This window comes from Octopus sinensis, linkage group LG16, assembly GCF_006345805.1.
Source record: "Octopus sinensis linkage group LG16, ASM634580v1, whole genome shotgun sequence".
Classification (NCBI taxonomy): domain Eukaryota; kingdom Metazoa; phylum Mollusca; class Cephalopoda; order Octopoda; family Octopodidae; genus Octopus; species Octopus sinensis.
In genome coordinates, this window is record NC_043012.1 from 3,857,714 (window position 1) to 3,877,073 (window position 19,360).

Below are 19,360 nucleotides of genomic sequence, written 5' to 3' on the forward strand. Positions count from 1 at the left end.
TTCTGATGGCAGAAATAGTTTTGGTTTACTAACATTTCAGGCATTCAGGAATGAATTAAATTCATAAACTAATGCTCCAATGTATCTGCTCCTGCAACAATATTTCATTACAATGTAGTAAAATATTTGCATCATTAAGATGGTAGATGCAATCTCAGTACATACAGTCTCCTTTGTTGATTCATGCAAGCTATATTGATCACACACACACACACACTTGGTGAAATTATAATAAATGCAGTCAGAAATATTTCCCAAGAAGTGTAGCAATTTAAGAAATAGCAATGACTTCACTTATTGAAAAGTTATGTTGTACATTAGAGAATATTTTCAACAAAGTTAAATACAAAAGTCCATTTGAATTGCAGAAATTCATCTCACCTTTGTGAATAGCATATGAAGTATAATGTCCTGAACCAGCACTGACAAATGGAAAACAAAACAAACGAATTAGATTGTTTTTACTGATTGGATATATTTCAATAATTTAATGTTACAAACAACTACACAACAAATGTTAGATATTTTATATAATTTATATCAATACCATATAAGGAAGCTTACTGAAGTTTCTGGAAGTAATGTCTTAGTTATTCTGCTACACTAAAATTATAAAAACTAATCATCATCATCATCATCATCATCATTCATGCTTGTATGGGTCAGACAGAATTTGTTGATGCAAATCTATGGCCAGGTGCCCTTGCTGTTACCAACTCTCATGTATTTCAAGTAAGGAATAAACACTACTTATATGATGGTGGTGTTTGTTTACAACCATCACACACACACACAAGCTTCATTCAGTTTCTATCAACTAAATCCACTTGCAAGGCTTTGGTCAGTCTGGGGTAACAGTAGAAGACACTTGCCCCACCTCTGCCTTAATCTATATGATAAATAATCCCTATAAACCAGGGGTCTCCAAAGTAGTCAATATCAACCCCTTGGGGTCAATAGGGCTATTCAAAGAGTCGATAAATGCACATCTACTTAATTATTATTTATTTATTTTCTTTACATGCTTGAGGGTTGATGAGGGGTTAAGGACTCCATGAAGAGGTCAATGGTCTAAAAAGTTTGGGAGCCCCTGCTCTAAACGTTTTAAAAAGAAAAAGAAAAAAAATTGAGACAATCATCATCATTGTTTTACGTCTCTTTCCATGCTGGCATGGGTTGAATGAGACTTATTGAGGCAGTCTTCTACAGCCTGATAGCCTGTCTCGCTCCAACCCCTACTTCTTTTCTCAAGTAAAGTACTTTCTTCTAATAGTCTACACACACCAAACCACTGAGGAAGGCATGCTACTCAGGCATTTAGAATGCTAAGATAAAGAAAAGATAAAGCTGTAATAAACAAACAGACGATGTAGAAATCTAGAGTTTCCAAACCTACCTTGGGGAGTAGTAACTAAAAAAAGATACAAAGATACAGAGTAGAGGGAACACTTTAGTTCTGACATGGTAAAAACTCAATGCCAGTAGCAAGATAAAACACACCCAATTCTTGCTGCAAGTGGATGGCAAGGAAGAGCATCTAACCATAAATTCTAAAGGACTCGCAACAAACCATACAGGCTTGGATGATGGACATAAAACAATTAAAGAGGATGATGTGAGATCATAGTTGTGGCTGATGTCAGTGTTTCGCAACTGGCACGTAAATAGCACCTACTACATTCTTGGAATGGTTGGCATTAGGAAGGGCACCCAGCTGTAGAAACCATGTGAAATCAGATTGGAACCTGGTGCAGCTCCCCAGCTAACCAGTTTCAGTCAAACCGTCTAACCCATGCCAGTATGGAAAACGGACGTTAAATGAAGAAATTATGCCAAAACTGAGAACATACAAATGAGATACGATCCTCCAACCCGTCTTAGACAGTTGTAACACTGAATAAGAACCTACTCAGAGAGGGATGACCCATCCGTTCCTTACCAACACTGAAAGCAGACTGATAATGATGATAAAATCTGACATTCAATATCAGATGAATCTAAAATAAAATAACAAAACATTCCATAGAAGTTGTTAGTTTGATTGAAAAGCCAGGATCAATATTTTTGGTGAAGAATATTAATGTTGTTTGAACCAGAAATAAGGAGTTTAGTTTAAGATGATAAAAGAAACTGTTTGTGAATAACTTCCCTTGCTTTGAGTAAACAATATTTTTGGAGAGTGGTACCTTATCTACTTGACAATAGGGGTAATATCAATTAATGAGTATGCCTTTATAGGAAATTCTTCAATTTCTTTATATATATATATTTAATCATTAGATGGCAGCTTGTTGAAGGACTGTCTTCAAAGATTTTATTTAACCTCAAAGACAAAAGGCAAAAATCACTAAATTTGAAGGGGAGGCAACAAAGGCAGATTGAAATAAGAGTATTTTTGATGCATCAACTTTTTGACATCACACACACATCCGTTAGACATCAAGACAATTTCTTTCTACCAAATTTAACTACACTAAGGTAGAAGACACTGGTCTATGCTGTCAGCTGGAGTGGGATTGAACCAGGCATTACATGGTTGCAAAAGAAACGTTTGCCACACAGCCATGCTAATATGTTATATGATCTGACTAAATCATTTATAAGAAACTGTGGTTTAATCACATATAGATGATGGACAAACCACAAACTATATCTAAACATAGTGACATATCCATAAGAATTATTTAGAAATGTTAACTTGAACCAGAAAAAAAGAGCAGACGAGTTGGAAGAAAATGGGAAATTTAACTTCTGTTACTAAAATAAAGTTAGTTTATTTATAAATAAAATTTCATATACACATTTAAGAAAGAATAGTAAGAACAGCCAAAGTGAAATGTAAGAGGAAAATAAAATGCTGCATTTGTAGTCAGTAAATGTGAGATATATAAGGTTGTTAAATTTACACAGTTAGCAGCAAGGGATTATTTGCAAATTGTATTTTATTATGAAAATGTTTGATAACAACAAAGTTAAAAGAGGGATAAATATAAAGTAGCAACATGTTGGATACACATACACTGGAGATATTTTAAAGTAAGATAAAACTCAGTGATGATCTAAAAGAAAAATGTGATAAAGATAATTGTGAGTGAACTTCTGAAATGGTGAAAACTTGTGACATGATTCTAACTAAATAATAGTGGAGATAATATTCACAAAATCAGAAAATAAACTCACCCAGAACCATGGTGGACAATAACAGCAGCTAAATCATAAAGGTTGCTGCCAGAGAAGCTACCTCGTGTCTCATGCTGTAAAAATGACAGTATTCCCGATTAGAAGACTACAAACAAAACTTTCTTTTTCTTTCTTTTTTTTTTCAATAGAAATTTTAGGATACATAATTTTAGAAATGGAAGCAAAAAACTGAAAATGTTTTAAGGTGGCTGCCAAAAACTCAAAGGAATTCATGAGTATCCCAAGTAAAAACAATGAAAACAACAAATAAAAAAAAGACTTAAGAGTGTTAAATCTCAGACATATTCTCGGTCATTGGTATAAGGGGAACAAAACTCAGTCAGACATTAATACTGTAGACTATTTCTATATAAATGTATAGATTCTCACCACAATCTGATACAAAACACACACACAATGGACTTTCCCTAACAAGGTGTTGATCAAGCCAGTCTTTCACACAAGGCACTTGTCCAAAATGCTGAACAATAAGACCAAACCTGGAACATGAATGGGTAATGCAAACTTCTTAGGCATACAGACATGATCCTGCTCAAAAGGATTGTTGAATTCATTGTTCCTCTACATTACATTGTGACTAAACATTGTTAGCTGGCCCAATTATCTACTAAACAGGAAGCAGTGGATGTATATTCTCCATCTTAAGATAATGTACAATGAGAAATGAACAAGAAATAGATAACATATTCAGTTCAAAAAGGAAGGTTTAATGAAACAGCTTGTTCCAGGTGGGTTTAAAATATTTTCTGAAGTACCTACTCTAAAACAAGAAAATACTTCTCCCTTGAATCATTAAATCAAGTAAAAATATGTTCTACACTTCAAGCCAATGAGGGAACCTCTATACAGCCACCCAACCTGCAAAAAACAGCAGTGAATCACTTTCAAATCACAGACTTCAGTTCTTGATATACAAAATGACAGCTGGTCATGTCTGAAACACTTCTGATTGGATGTCTGCTTGATCGGAACTAACCTGGGATTGAGCAGCAACAAAATTTTATTCTCATATCTCAGACACAGATTCACATTTTAATCAGCAAAGTATAATAAAACAACGTAAAGTATACTAGCCATCTCAATATGGCTAACCACTAAGGGTGGATGTTACTGTAGCTTTTAGCCCCAGGAGATCATAAAACAGTTGTCCAGTTGATGGCTAACTTTTTGGTCACTAGCTAACCATTGGGTTATGTGCATACCAACACAAGTGTATGCATGCATAAATTTACGACACAGTCACACAATCTTCCCCCCATACACACACAAAACAGTAACAGAAAGAGTGGTGTGTAGAAGGTGAAGAGGAAGATATTTGCAAACAAAACATGATTCAGAAACCAGATTTACTAAAAATAAAGTAAAATATCACAAAAATAAAATAAAACAACCAAATGACAGTTTTTGTGATGAAATAAATTTCTTCTGAATGGTATAAAAGATTAAGACCTGCATCATAACAGATGCATTAAAACAGATCTGAAGAACACGAGTTTTTGGCCACCAAAGACAATGAGGCTGAACTAGTAAAAAAATTAATTAATTGATTAAAACACACATAACAAACACACTAAATACTGGTGTTGACATGAACGAATGATATTTTGTACATTTTAATCCTGCTTTTTTTGCTTGCTTTTAACAACCCCAGAATTTAATGAGATAAAACAGTTCATTTGAATTTCATTTTAATTTTACAACTAATGACATGTAAAAAGAAAACAGAAAAAAATGGAAAGCATGATGATGAGGTTGCATTTTAATTTAAATTATTTATCCAATAATTTTTATGTTTAAGAAAAGTTGTTTGAGTCCAAGACAAAAGTAGACTGTACAACTTCTATTCATAAAGACAAGGTGGAAGATAATTTCATGTGATTGAAATGCAGTGGAAAAATAAAAACAAAAAGAAACATTGGCCAGTACTGGGTCAAACAGCATGTATACTAACTTACCAAGTTGTTTAACACATATCGGTTCATATCAAGACCACGTATTGGAAACTCAACAAAAGTCTCAATTTTTAATCTAAACACAGAATTCCACCGAAATCTCTTCAAATGCAAGCATAAAACCTGAATAGAAATAATTATGATAGAATGTTATTGGACATAGCACAAAATAAGCTAGAAAGTAAAGCAATGTAAATAGACAGTGAAGAACCTCCCAAATAAAGCTTAGTCAGAGTGTTGGGGGTTAAATAAGAGGTCACACACACTTAACCTTCAAATAAGGGTTATGTAGTGAGAATGCCAAGTTGTATTTGGGACACTAAATACATATAAACTCTTATGAAATTTCTTACAACAAAAACATCGCATACAACAACAATGGTTAAGAGAAAACTGGCTAAACTAGATTCTATTACAGTTGTTACAACAACCAACACACAAAATAATTTTAGATGTATTTGTGAACATTAAATGATCGTAAACTAAAGAGAAAAAAAATAACCAGATGGGAACTGAACCTTCATCTCCTGATGCTATTGATTCTGTACTATTCCTTAGACTGATTATGTTTTATATAGTTTACACCATATAGCTGGAACCATTTTTCATTACCCTGATATATGGTCTGAACACCATGAACAGCCTCCTTTAACTAAACACAGAATTTTGAATACATTTTTGGAGGCAGGAAATGGTTCTTTGTAATGTTCATTCTTTTCCAAAGACAAATTAGCAGCAACAAAGAAGCTGATGGCCTACAGCACAGATCATATTAATGAAAACCAGCTGCAGTGGCGGTATCACTATATATATATGCAGTTGATGTATGCTGATGTAATCTTTTAATGAGAGATTAACCCCCTTTTATTCAAGGCAGAAATATACAAGTAGTGACATTCATGCTTACCCCAAGGCTGCTGGAAATGTAATTGAAGTGAAAAGTCTGGAGTTTAGAATAAAACTTGAGCTACAAACTAATCTTACAAGGAGTCTGTTATATATTTCTGTTATATGCTGCATCAATTTACCAGCAAAATTACCAATTCTATCACTTTTTATTTCATACCAACATGAAATGTCACTACAATTATTGAGTTGTCAGATAAATTTGTTTGTTTTTTTTCCTGTTTATTTTAATCCCTTCCAAAGGTATTTGAGTTAACATGAAGAATATCTCTATTGTAATGTTTTATAAGTTATCCATTTTTTTTTTTTTGGTAACTCTCTTCTTCCTCTGCAACTTTTGTTTATCGTTTTTTTAAATTTTAAATTTGAATAATTTTACCTCTTTTCAGACATATGATGACGGAGTGCCAAGAAAAAAACAAACAGACAAACAAAAAACGAATCTATCTGACAACTCAATACCATTTGTGAGAAATAATTATGATTTCTAACATAAAGAGCAAGGTCAAATATTTTGGGAAGAGATAAAGCCAAATATATTGACTCCAGTAACTGATTGGTACTTCTTTATCAACCATTGGAATTGTATTTTCTGAATACAATTTTCATAATAGTACACAGATACAAAAGCAGAAATACTTTAGATACAATAAAGTCTCTAGATGCGAACAAAGAAGAAATAAGCTGCAGACTAACAAAATGTGTTTTTGTAGAATTAAGAAATAAAACTGACTAATTACCAACAATTAAAACAAGACAACAATCAACATTTTAAAAGATATCTGAATAAGCAGAAGGAAATAGAACTATGAATAAATAACAAGAATCTATTTACATTTGGTAAACGTCTAATCCAAAACTTTTTAGTTGAATGTTGTTTTTTCTTACAGTTGCTACACATATAAAGTTCTGATTCTTCTAATTCTTCTATATCTGTGAAACTGGTCAAACAATCTGAAAAAGTAAATATAAAAAAAATTATAAATTCAATTAATAAATAATAATAATAATGATGATGATGGTTTCATAAATAAGAACATGACTGCAAGATTAATGGGGGGGGGAGAGTCAATTAATAATAATAACTGATAGGCACAAGTGTGGCTGTTTGGTAAGAAGTTTGCTTCCCAACCACATGGTTCAAGGTTCAGTCCCATTGAATGACACCCTGGGGAAGACCAATGCTTTGTGAGTGGATTTGGCAGATGGGCGCTGAAACAAGCCACTATATATATATATATATATACAAAATGAGAAAATGGAGAAACATACCTAAATCAATTATCAACCATCAGATAATACCCACTCAATACTTTATTAAACCATTACACAACAGCAATGACATTATACATAATATATTACAAATATAACTAGACATAGAAATAGAAATAGAAAATACAATTACATTGTAGCTGACAGCTGTTTCGGCCGTGAAGACAGGTATGTCCCATTTAACCTATTAGCCATATAAAGCAGGTATAAATGAGACATTAACAAGAATGTCTCACGGCCTCTTCAGAGAATTTAATGTAAGTATGAAAAAATTTACATATAAATATAAAAATGTGTGCATAGACACTCATAATTCTACACATATATATATACACAATAATACAATATAAACAATATATATTGATCATATGAAAAATAAATAGTTCAGCTATGGGCAGTGTTGCCTGCTGTTGTTTCCTTGTTAAACTGTCCAATAGCTTTGCATTTGCAAAGCTAAGTGGAATGTAAACTCCTTTATTAAAGGTTAGATGCAGAAAATGCTTCAAGAATATGTATTAGTCAACCTTTTGCTAGCATAGGAAAATATAAAAAAAGACATAAAATAAATTTATGACTCTCTGTCTGTCCGTCCGTCTGTACACATAAACGTTTGGAGTGGTTGGTGTTAGGAAGAGCATCAAGCTGTAGGAACCATACCAGATTAGATTGGAACCTGGTGCAGCTCCCCGGCGTACCAGTTTCAATCAAACCATCTAACCCATGCCAGCATGGAAAGCAAACACTAAATGATGATTGATAGACGCAGGAGTGGCTGTGTGGTAAGTAGCTTGCTAACCAACCACATGGTTCCGGGTTCAGTCCCACTGCGTGGCATCTTGGGCAAGTGTCTTCTGCTATAGCCCCGGGCCGACCAATGCCTTGTGAGTGGATTTGGTAGACGGAAACTGAAAGAAGCCTGTCGTATATATGCATATATATATGTGTATGTGTGTGTATGTGTTTGTCTCCCTAGCATTGCTTGACAACCGATGCTGGTGTGTTTACGTCCCCGTCACTTAGCAGTTCGGCAAAAGAGACCGATAGAATAAGTACTGGGCTTACAAAGAATAAGTCCCGGGTTCAATTTGCTCGACTAAAGGCGGTGCTCCAGCATGGCCGCAGTCAAATGACTGAAACAAGTAAAAGAGTAAAAGAGTAATATATATATATATATATATATATATATATATATATATATATACATACATACAAAGAGAGAGAGATGCAGTAAAACTTATTTGTAACATCTCACAATATAGAGAAAGAAACTGCTTGTACTCACCAGTTAATTTACACCTTCCTTCACTTTCTTTGGATTTGAGAGCTGTTTTTGAACAATACTGGATTGGAATATCTATTGATAAATCTAGAAAATAAAGTAAAATAAAAAGAAATACTGAGAATAATATCAGTCTATTTACATGTATATTGTCAGTATAAGCTAATCATTCTCAATGGGATTCATAAGGCCTCCTGAGTGGCCAAGCCAAATTTGGAGAAGACCTCAGCCTGAAAACTGAAAAAGAGGGCCCCAATACATTTCAAGTGAGCTATGTGCAAACCCTTTTTACATCAAACCCTAAAACCTGAGAAGAGATCCTAAGGGAGCCACGACTGGTATAAATTGTGCATGTGATTAGGATTTCATACAACCAAATAGTTATATCTGTTACCTCTATCTGCAAGTATATATATATATATATACATACACACACATATATACACACTTATGCGCATGCACACAATAATTTCACTTGCTTTTATTAAAAAGTCCAATACATAATGTTTTTTTGAAAAGACTGCATCTGCTCAGTTGTTTCACAGTATCAAAATTGGTTAAAAGAAAGGGTTTACTCAGAACATTATTTTCTATACATGTCTAAGATAACTTCCTTTTTCTACCTTGTACAACAACTGTCTATATCAGTGGTCCTCAACCATTTTTCATCTATGGACCCCTTTGATTACTAATTTGCTCTGGTGGAGCCCCATAACCATTCAATGTTTAAAAACTAGTTTTATAGATACTTCTTTCAAAATTGTTATTTTGTTTTTCACACATTAACTTATGTAGGTTGAACTATGTAAAATGTTTGAGAAAGAAACACAGCTGTTTCTCACAATAAATCCATTTATAGCCAAATTTTTTCATGGAGCCTTAATATACTACTGTGGGTCCCCAATTTACTATTTTGGTTGCATGGATCTCCAGGGGTCATATGGACTCCGGTTGAGAACCACTGGTCAAGTTGTTGTTCAACCAAAGTCTGCCTCTAATCAAGTACATCTATGATCCAAAGCATTTCACCTGGTCTTTTATTTCAGATATAGTGTAATTAGAAATCTATTATCCAATCTAAATTACCTTATTTTTCTTAAAAACAGAGTGTGATGGAGATTTAGCTACTATTTTTAGTGACCAAGCAAGCAATCACATAGAGGCCTCCTCTTTGGCTTGAACAACTAGAGCTGCCTGGTATTGGGAAAATGTCCAGGTATTAGTTGTTTGATCATTATCATCATAGATAAGCAGAATTAATAAAATAGAGAACAAAGTACTTTGACACTCTCTTCACATTCTGAGTTTAAATTCAACCAGGGTCAACTTTACCTTTAAATTTTTTTGGAGTTGATAAAATAAAATACTACTTGAGTAAAAGAGGTCAATCTAATCGACTAAACCTTCTCTCTAAAATATATGGCCTTGTACCCATATTAGTTAGTTAATTCTCTCCGTGCCATGAGGCACATATGACCACAATAGTCTCTCCAACCAGCTCAGTTCTTTTCCCCTGTCCTGGTCTCATTCCAGTTTTTCCATCCTTCTTGTCTCCTTCCGTTGCCATTGGTCCTTCACCATGTAGTTTTAGCCTGCCCTGTTGCTCTTTTCCCTTAGGTTGTCACTTTAGTGCTACCATACAATCACTTTCTGGATCTTGCCTGAGGACCATTATTATTATTATTATTATTATTATTATTCTATGTTTGACTTTTGCTTTATATTTGTACAAGTTGGCTCCAAGTCTCACCCAGAGACCTCAAGAGACAACAGGTTGGAAGTTCATGTTGTTGTTATGCCTAGTGTGCCATATATTTGGTTTTGTATTTAGTGTTGTACTAGTGAATGTTTAAAAAAAAAAACATACAAAAATTATGTTTGTTTTAAAACTTGAGATTACATAGAAAGTATTATTATTATTATTATTATTATTAATCATCATCATCATTAAGGTAGCAAACTGATAGAACCATTAGCACATTGCACAAAATGCTTAGTACCATTTCTTCCAGTCTTACACTGGAATGTTGCCAAGGTTGACTTTGTCAGTCATCCTTTTGGGGTTCATAAACTGAGTCCTAGTTGAGCACGGAGGTTAATGTAATCGACAACCTCCTCCTCCACCACAAAATTCCAGGCCTTGTGCTTGTATTATGACTATTATAAGGCGGTGAACAGCGAAATCATAAGTACACTGGGCATTTTGACTGTCCTTACATTCTGAGTTCAATTTCTTCTAAGGCTGACTTTGCCTTTCAACTTTTCAGGGTCAATAAAATAAGTATCAGTAGTCAATTTGCCCCATGCCTCCCCTGAAATTGCTAGCCTTGTGCCAAAATATGAAACCAATACTATGATTAATATTATCTTTATACTCATCATTCTCCACATCATCATCATTGCCATCACTAAATTAAACTAAATATCACAAAAGAAAGAAAAGGAAGAAAAACGATGATTACCAAGAAAAGGATCGTGTTTTTTAGATTCCATATTACATATCAAACAATTGACCTCATTCTGAAGTAAACCACCGAAAATGGCAGTCACAATTGTACTTTTGCCTTTTGGACCAATAAACGGACTGTTGTCATTTGGGTACGGTAAAAGAGTGAGTAATTCTGTATGTAGTCGGTCTAATAAGTAGCGCATGAACTCGTGGGCATCTTGTTGTTGGTAACCTCTGAAATATGGGAAACAGTGATTTGTTCACATTTTGCATCAAAGTGGATTACATTAAAGCAGAAGCAGTAATAACAATTAGTAGTAGTAGCAGTAGTAGTAGTCAGTAATAAATTTTCACATATTAAGGAAACAATAATCATTATGGAATGAAGATGCTGAAAGTTATGAAATTTAGTAATTTGGGGCTGCTCTGAGATTCAAAAGTTTGGACTATTTAACCCTTTAGCATTAAAACCAGTGATATCTGGCCCTAATATTCTACCTGTTTTATATTCAAGCCAGCCAGATCCAGCCTTTCACACCCACCCAACAATGTTATTCTAAAATTAAAAAAAATTACATCATCAACATCATCGAAATCTAGAACCTTTGAGATAATGCATGGTTAATCCAAAACAACATGGATAAATAAGTATTGCATGTGACAGAGTAATCTGAACACTAAAGCTTTAATGACCGATACCGAAGGTAATAAAATTGGTAGAGCAAGATAAACCACCACCATCATCATCATCATCATTTAACATCCGCTTTCTATGCTGGCATGGGTTGAACGGTTTGATTGAGGACTGGCAAGCCAGGAGGCTGCACCAGGCTCCAATCTGATTACGCATGGATATATTATACAAACAAGTGCTAATTAACGCATTGATATATTATACAAATATATACTAATTTGAGCCCTGTCAGCAGGCAGCAGCTGCTTGGGATTGTTGCAAATTGGTAATTATGTCTAATATCATTCTACATTGATGAAGGCGTATGGTTTAGTGGTTAGTGTACTCAACCCACAATTGTAAGGTCGCGAGTTCGATTCTTGGAGGTACGTTTTTTTCCTATGAGTCCTACTGGCAATTCTGCATTATACTGAATCTTCCCGAGAACTACGTCAAGGGTATGTGTGTTTGTGGAGTGCTAAACAAGGAAATAAATATGATTATATTTCAGACTGTTTGCCTTATCCTTAAAGATGAAACAATACTTAATATTTACAGGAGCAATGTGTTTTGATTGATCTAATTTGTGATTGTCATCAAATGCTTTATTCTCAGATCTGTACATAAAACCAGGTTGGATTTGAACTAGGAACCTGTATTTTTGAATATGTGGTCATTGCAGTCCCACCACTTAATTCCACGAGCAGGCTGTTCCGTTGATCAGACCAACTGGAACACCCGTCATCATAACTGACAGAGTACCAGTTTATTTTACATTGAAAAAACTTAGAAGTTGACTCAGTTAATTTTTATCACTTTTTACAATTGTTCTTCCTTGTTATTTTATTTTCTTGTGCATATGTCAATACAGATCATCACTTGTTTTCTCTGATTTATTTGTTAATTTTTGAAAATCTAAGGTAACTTTTGACAGACAATACGAAAGCTGGTATGAAAAATGCTTTAATTTACTAAATATCAATAGTGTTTTAACATGTAATGTAATAAGATGTTGCTATTGCTGTTAAAATGACTCAACTCATCCCTAATTGAGCCGTCCTTTCATCATACCATCTCCTTTCTTTGAGACAATAAGGTGTGAATTGAGAGAGATTTGGTTATTTCTAACAGGTTGAGCAACTGGTCCCATATTGCATTCCAGTTTTAAAAAATGCTTCGACAATGGTTAAACAGTTCTTCAAACTTATGAATATTTGGAATATGTATAAATCTTTTAACTTTCGCTCGTTCAGTCATTAGACTGCAGCCATGCTGGGGTACTGCCATGAAAAGTTACAGGGATGTAAACAAACCAACACTGGTTGTCAAGCAGTGTAGTGGGGGGCAAACAGGCAGGCACACACACGAGAGGCTTCTCTCAGATTCTGTCTACCAAATCCACCCACAAAGCTTTGGTCGGACCAAGGCTCTTGTAGAAGATATTTGCCTAAGGTGTCACAACAGTGGGACTGAACCCAGAACCATGTGGTTGGGAAGCAAACTTCTAACCACACAGTCACAAGATTTTAGTGTTTTACTTTTTCAGTAAAAATTATTGTAATAAATCACATATAAAAGTTTTAAAGAGAAATAAAAATTCCAGATTTTACTACATTGAAAAAAACTAAAACCATTTTTACAAAATACTGAAAGAATATGGTTGTTACTTGAAATTCTTTATTTTAGCACAGAAATCGTAGATCAATAGATTTACCCATTTGTCTTATAAAAATTATGTTAAATATGGCCTGAGTTGATGTCAACTAAATTTGACCTAAATTGTCCCAGATAAAATCAGATAATTGACAGAAATATCTCGTAACCTTCGTACATACCTAAATCTGGGTACAACTTGCCAGATGACTGAGAAGAGAGAATCTGGGGATATAGCTGTCTTGGTTCCCTGCCATAAAGCTATCAATGTTTTCCGCAGTTCTTCCACTAAAAGCCTAAAATGGACAGAATAAAAATAAAGACAAAATATGATAAATGAAGGAATAAATATGATCAGATTTCAGTCTGTTTGCTTTTTTCCTTAAAGATGAAACAAAACTTAATATTTACAGGAGCAATGTGTTTTGGTTGATTTAATCTGTGATTGTCATCAAGTGCTTTATTCTCAGATCTGTACATAAACCCAGGTTGGATTTGAACTAGGAACCTGTATTTTTGAACTATGTGTCACAACAGTCCTAACCACTTGGCTGGTTTTTCCCAAACCGAGTTTTCTGAAAAAATTCTGAAGGTCTGTGAGTTAAGGAGTCATAGCAATAATTATTAAAATATTTATATGTGCATGTGTATGTGTGTGTTTATTTATTTCCATTTTATTTCACTAGCTGTGTATAAAAGTAAAATATAAAAAAGTGCATTAAAAAAAAAAAGGTATAGTATACTATTTACAAAGAAGACAATAAAAAGTTCTTAGGAATGGAATGAAGTTGTTCATTACTGAGAATGCACTATTCAGGCTCGTGAGGCCATCAAGAAATATATTAGTAAAATAAAACTATTGTTCTTTCCATGACAGCCTGTAAGAAGAGCACTTTATATAAAGTCATTTTTTAATTTTGGCGCAGGTATGGTCATGTGTTGTGAATGAATGAGGACAACTGTGTGAAAAAGGAAACCTGCGGAAGAGGTAGACCCAGGAAGTCCTGGGATGAGGTGGTGAAGCACAACCTTCAAACATTGGGCCTCACCGAGGCAATGACAAGTAACTGAGACCTTTGGAGATATACTGTGCTTGAGAAGACCTGGCAAACCAAGTGAGACCATAACCGTGACCTGTGCCAGTGTTGTATAACCAGCCCATTTAAGAGTACCCTTCAATCACTGGACAATAAACTATGCTTGCGAAGACCTGCTGAGGCAAGTGAAATTGCTGTTGTGGCTGATGACTACCGCCTGATTGGCACCCATGTCAGTGGAACGTTAGAAGCACCAGGCTCCAATCTGATCTGGCAATGTTTCAATAGCTGGATGCCCTTCCTAACGCCAACCACTCCGAGAGTGTAGTGGGTGCTTTTACGTGCCAGTGGCACAAGGGTCAGTCAGGTAGTACTGGCAACAACCACGCTCAAAAGGCGTTCTTTACGTGTCACTGGCACATGTGCCAGTAAGGTGACACTGGCAACAATCACGCTCAAATGGTGCTTTTTATGTGCCACCGGCACGGGAGCCAGTCAGTGGACCTGGCAACGATCACGCTCAGATGGTGCTATTAACGTTCCACTGGCACGAGCTACAATACAATGATATAATGAGCTCCTTTTGAGGTCAAGTGGCAGAAATGTCAGAACTTAAGACTAGATACTTTACAAATATTTAAATTCACCCTATAGGGTCCCAAGTTCAAATCCAATAAGGGTTTATTTCATCTTCAAGCAACACAAGAATCCCAGAAGGAAGCAACAAAAACAGAAACAGAGAATGAATAACTTATTCTTTTTCTAACTGGTTTCAGTCAAACTGTGACCAAACTGGGGCAATTTAGTTAATTTTACCAATCCTAATGATTATTTTAGTATTTGTTACTCATTTTATTGTCCTTAGAATAATGAAAATAGATGTAGGTGGAATTTCAACTCACTTCATAAAAAAAAATGTAACCAATACTTATAAAGTATTATAATTTATAACATATCAAAAAAATAGTATCAGTCATGCACTGAGATTGATTAAGGCAATAAACATTTATGACCTTGTGTCAAGGTTAGAAAGCATTATTAATAAGCTTAGAGTTGGTCTGAGTCAACAGTTAATGAACATAAACAGGAGCATAAACAAACAAGAATAAAGATAAGAACCAGCTGTTCTGCCCGTATTTCACACACAGAATAAACAAGAAGTCAACTTATACTTACACATCTTCCCCATTTTTTGTTCGTTTAGCATAATGACATTTCCTCATTTTGTATACTTGATCTTCCAAAGAAGGTAAACGTTTAATGTAACCACAAAATTCCTCTATATTGCTGCAAGAGACAAACCACAAAACTGTTCAGAAATAAATAGAACCCCGTTTGCAATTCATACATTCTTCCTTTTTTCTTTTGTTTGTTTCAGTCATTTGACTGCGGCCATGCTGGAGCAACCGCCTTTAGTCGAGCAAATCAACACCAGGACTTATTCTTTGTAAGCCTAGTACTTATTCTATCAGTCGCTTTTGCTGAACTGCTAAGTTACAAGGATGCAAGCACACCAGCATCGGTTGTCAAGCGATGTGGGAGGGGGACAAACAGACACATCCACATATACATACATATATAGACACACACACACACACATATATACATATATATATATATATATATATATATATATATATATATATATATATATATATATATATAGAGAGAGAGAGAGAGAGAGAGAGAGAGAGAAAGAGACACACACATATATGTATATATATATATATACAATGGGCTTCTTTCAGTTTCTGTCTACCAAATCCACTCACAAGACTTTGGTCAGACTAAAGCTATTATAGAAGATACTTGCCCAAGGTGCCACACAGTAACCATGTGATATGAATGCATATTTTCTCATCAAATTTTAATCATCTCTATATTCCCCTAAAACCTGGTTAAAGGTTAGTTTTAATTATTGATTCTCAACAAACACTGATATAATTAAGACATATTGGCTATGTTTACCTCGGTCTATTGAACTAAAATTTAACCGCTACTATTTTATCTTTAAAATGAAATCCCAACAAAATGCAAGCAAATATTTTATTGATCATAAATCTTTAAAAATCCAGACAGCAAAGAAGGTAAATTTAATTAAAGCACCTTTTAATTTACAACTATTTTATTTAATTCCCAAAATCATAAAATCAAATTTTTGTTTAGTAAAAATATTTTAAACTATTTTTATAAATTGCAATAAATTCTAATCCAATAAGAAGACATAATTAGGACTACTCCAAACCAATTTTGGAGAATATAACATCTGGAGAGAAGACGATGGTTTGGCAATCAAAGAATTGTGAATTTAACTTTGGTATATTATAGCTGCAGGCATGGCTGTGTGGTTAGGAAGTTTGCTTCCCAACCATGTGGTTCTGTGTTCAGTTCCATTAAGTGCACCATGAGCAAGTGTCTTTTACAATAGTCCAAGGATGAGTGAATTTGGTAGGTGGTAACTGAAAGGTGTTCGTAGTAAGCGTGCATGTATATGCATGTGCCCATGCACACAAATCTGTGTACACTTGTCATGACATCATATGATGGTTGTAAGCAAGCATCATCATTATCATCATACAAGCGATGTAGATTTTCTCCATCTTTTGTGAAAAACTTGTCTGGCCATGTGAAAATATTAGTTCCAAATTTTAGCACAAAACCAGAAGTTTTCGAGAAAGTTGAGAGAGGTCCTGCGTAGACATAGCATGCAACAGAAGACCATATATCTTCCAACAAGACTCTGCTCTATCTCATAAGGCTAAGACAACCCAAGCATGGATGTGTGCCATTCTCCATGATCATGTTCTCCCAGACACATGATCTCTTAGCCCACCAGACCTCAATCCACTGGACAATTATTTATGGGAAGTAGTCAAGAGAAAAGCCATGCAAAACCTCCATAACACCATACAATCCCTCAAGTGGTCCATAACCAACACTATGTCCAAAATAGATAATGATCATCTGATTCGGACATATCAGTGCTTCCAACCACATATTGAAGGAGTCATTGATGTGAATAGCAGGTTCATTGAATAGATTCGATAAAAGGTTTCTTGAGATTATTTGAACCAATTTGTTTTCAAATACACTTTTTCTTTGATGAGCTACGAATCTTTTCCTGAATTCATTCAAATGACCTGAAAACACTGACACACCCTGTAGGTATGTGTGCATGCGTGAGAAAATACATCTATACATCTACCATGTGAATATATATATATATATATACATATACATAAAGAGCTCACACTTAGAACACAACATAACAATAGGCTCTTACACAGCAAAGCCTCAAGAAACTATATTATGTCTGTGGGCTGATGTGGCAAGTGACAATGGGGTGCTTCAGTCAGGCTAATGATATAGAAGAAGGGAAAGGAAAGGAGATACATCTATAATAAAGAAACAACAAACATAACCAAACGATGATCAGAAAATATTTTTTTACCTGAGTGACTGTAAAACTGCATTCATAAAACATGTGTTCCCCAAATTTCGAAGCCCAGATGATCTTGGATTGGCATCTTTGTCCTTATTATTATGAAAAAAAAAAAAAATAAATAAAATAAATAAATAAATAAAATTAAATTGAATTAAAATAAAAATAATAAATAAATTTAATGCAAATATAAATAACAAAAAAGATTTTGTCTGAGTGTTGAGTCAGAGGTTAATTTTTGGTAAAATCAGTTGCTGAGAAAATATGTCAAGGGAACAATCCTTGTTGCACTTCCTCTAGATGCATAACTTAAATAAACTTATTTGATAAATGGACACCATTTAGGTGTTGCTTTCTAATTTCAAATACATCAAGACTGAATCATCAACACACCTCACACACACACACGTGCGTGGAGTGTGTGTGTGCGTATTATATACTGCCTTGAGGAAATGCCTTGTATTGTAGCTAGGGACTGACCAATACCTTGTGAGCAAATCAGACAGAGAGAAACTATATAATACCTATTACATATCCCCCCACTCCTCACCTGCAGACTCAGCAAGTACAAAATAAAGAAGAAAAGGAAGAAAAAAGGTATGGCTGTGTGATAAGAAGTTTGTTTCCTAACCATATAATCCTGGATTCAATTCTGCAGTGTGGTACATTAGGCAAGTCTCTTCCACTATAGCCTTAGTCTATAGTGGAAGAGATGAGTAGATTTGGTAAGTGGAAACTGAAAGAAGTGTGTGTGTGTGTGTGTGTGTGTGACCTCTGCTTGACAATCGGTGTTGGTGTGTTCACGTCCCAATGACTTAACAGTTTGACAAAGGGACCAATAGTATAAGTATCAGGCTTGAAAAAAAAAAAGTACTGGTGTCAATTCAATCAACTAAAACTTTGTCATGGCAGTGCCCCAGCATGGCCACAGTCTAATGACTGACACAAGGAAAAAATACAGGATCAAAGATAGTATGCATTACAGTAATATAAACCAACCCCAGTAGTTGACTGGTATTTTATGTTACAACCCTGGAAGGATGAAAGCTAAAGCTGATATCAACCAGATTTGAACTCAGAATGGCTGTAACTGAATATAGCAAGTTATTTTGTCCAATGCTCTAAAAATAATGAAATTTGTTGAATTTTCATTAGAAAAGTACAAAAAAGAGTTCAAAGTACTGGCAAGAGAGTACCAGCTGAAAAATTTCATGACACTCAGTGCTGTTTGCTTCTGTTTGAATGGAAGGAGTACAACGTACTTTAATCTAAACCAGAATTCTATTACAATTATTATCAGCCAAGCAGTGTGACTTGGCATATATTGTACCAGAGCTACGAATTAAGGTTGCTGATGCATGCACAAGACAATTCCCTGACTAATACAATAATACTGCAACTGTCTGCTGTGTATTTACATTGCTGGCAGCTGGAAAAGTGTTGAGGTACAAGTTGAAGGAAACTGATGTCAAAATCATGAACTACAATATTTCACT

The 19,360-nt window shown here is 34.6% G+C and overlaps 1 protein-coding gene across 5 annotated transcripts in view; it reads right to left on the reverse strand.

The window, feature by feature from the left end:
- LOC115220413 (ubiquitin carboxyl-terminal hydrolase 3-like) overlaps positions 1-19,360 on the reverse strand; it is a 116,306-nt gene that overhangs the window by 8,377 nt on the left and 88,569 nt on the right. For 4 of the 5 annotated variants that reach the window (XR_005002408.1, XM_029790534.2, XM_029790536.2 and 1 more), the window contains 9 exons: positions 17,874-17,956; positions 15,599-15,709; positions 13,568-13,681; positions 11,073-11,293; positions 8,614-8,697; positions 6,895-7,013; positions 5,157-5,276; positions 3,181-3,254; positions 382-422 (listed from right to left, as the gene is read on the reverse strand). Coding sequence is in view for 4 of the 5 variants with exons in the window: in XM_029790534.2 (XP_029646394.1) it covers positions 382-422; positions 3,181-3,254; positions 5,157-5,276; positions 6,895-7,013; positions 8,614-8,697; positions 11,073-11,293; positions 13,568-13,681; positions 15,599-15,709; positions 17,874-17,956 (967 nt within the window). In the remaining variant the exon portion in view is untranslated. The remainder of the gene's footprint in view (positions 1-381; positions 423-3,180; positions 3,255-5,156; positions 5,277-6,894; positions 7,014-8,613; positions 8,698-11,072; positions 11,294-13,567; positions 13,682-15,598; positions 15,710-17,873; positions 17,957-19,360) is intronic. The other variant, XM_029790535.2, reaches the window with a different exon arrangement.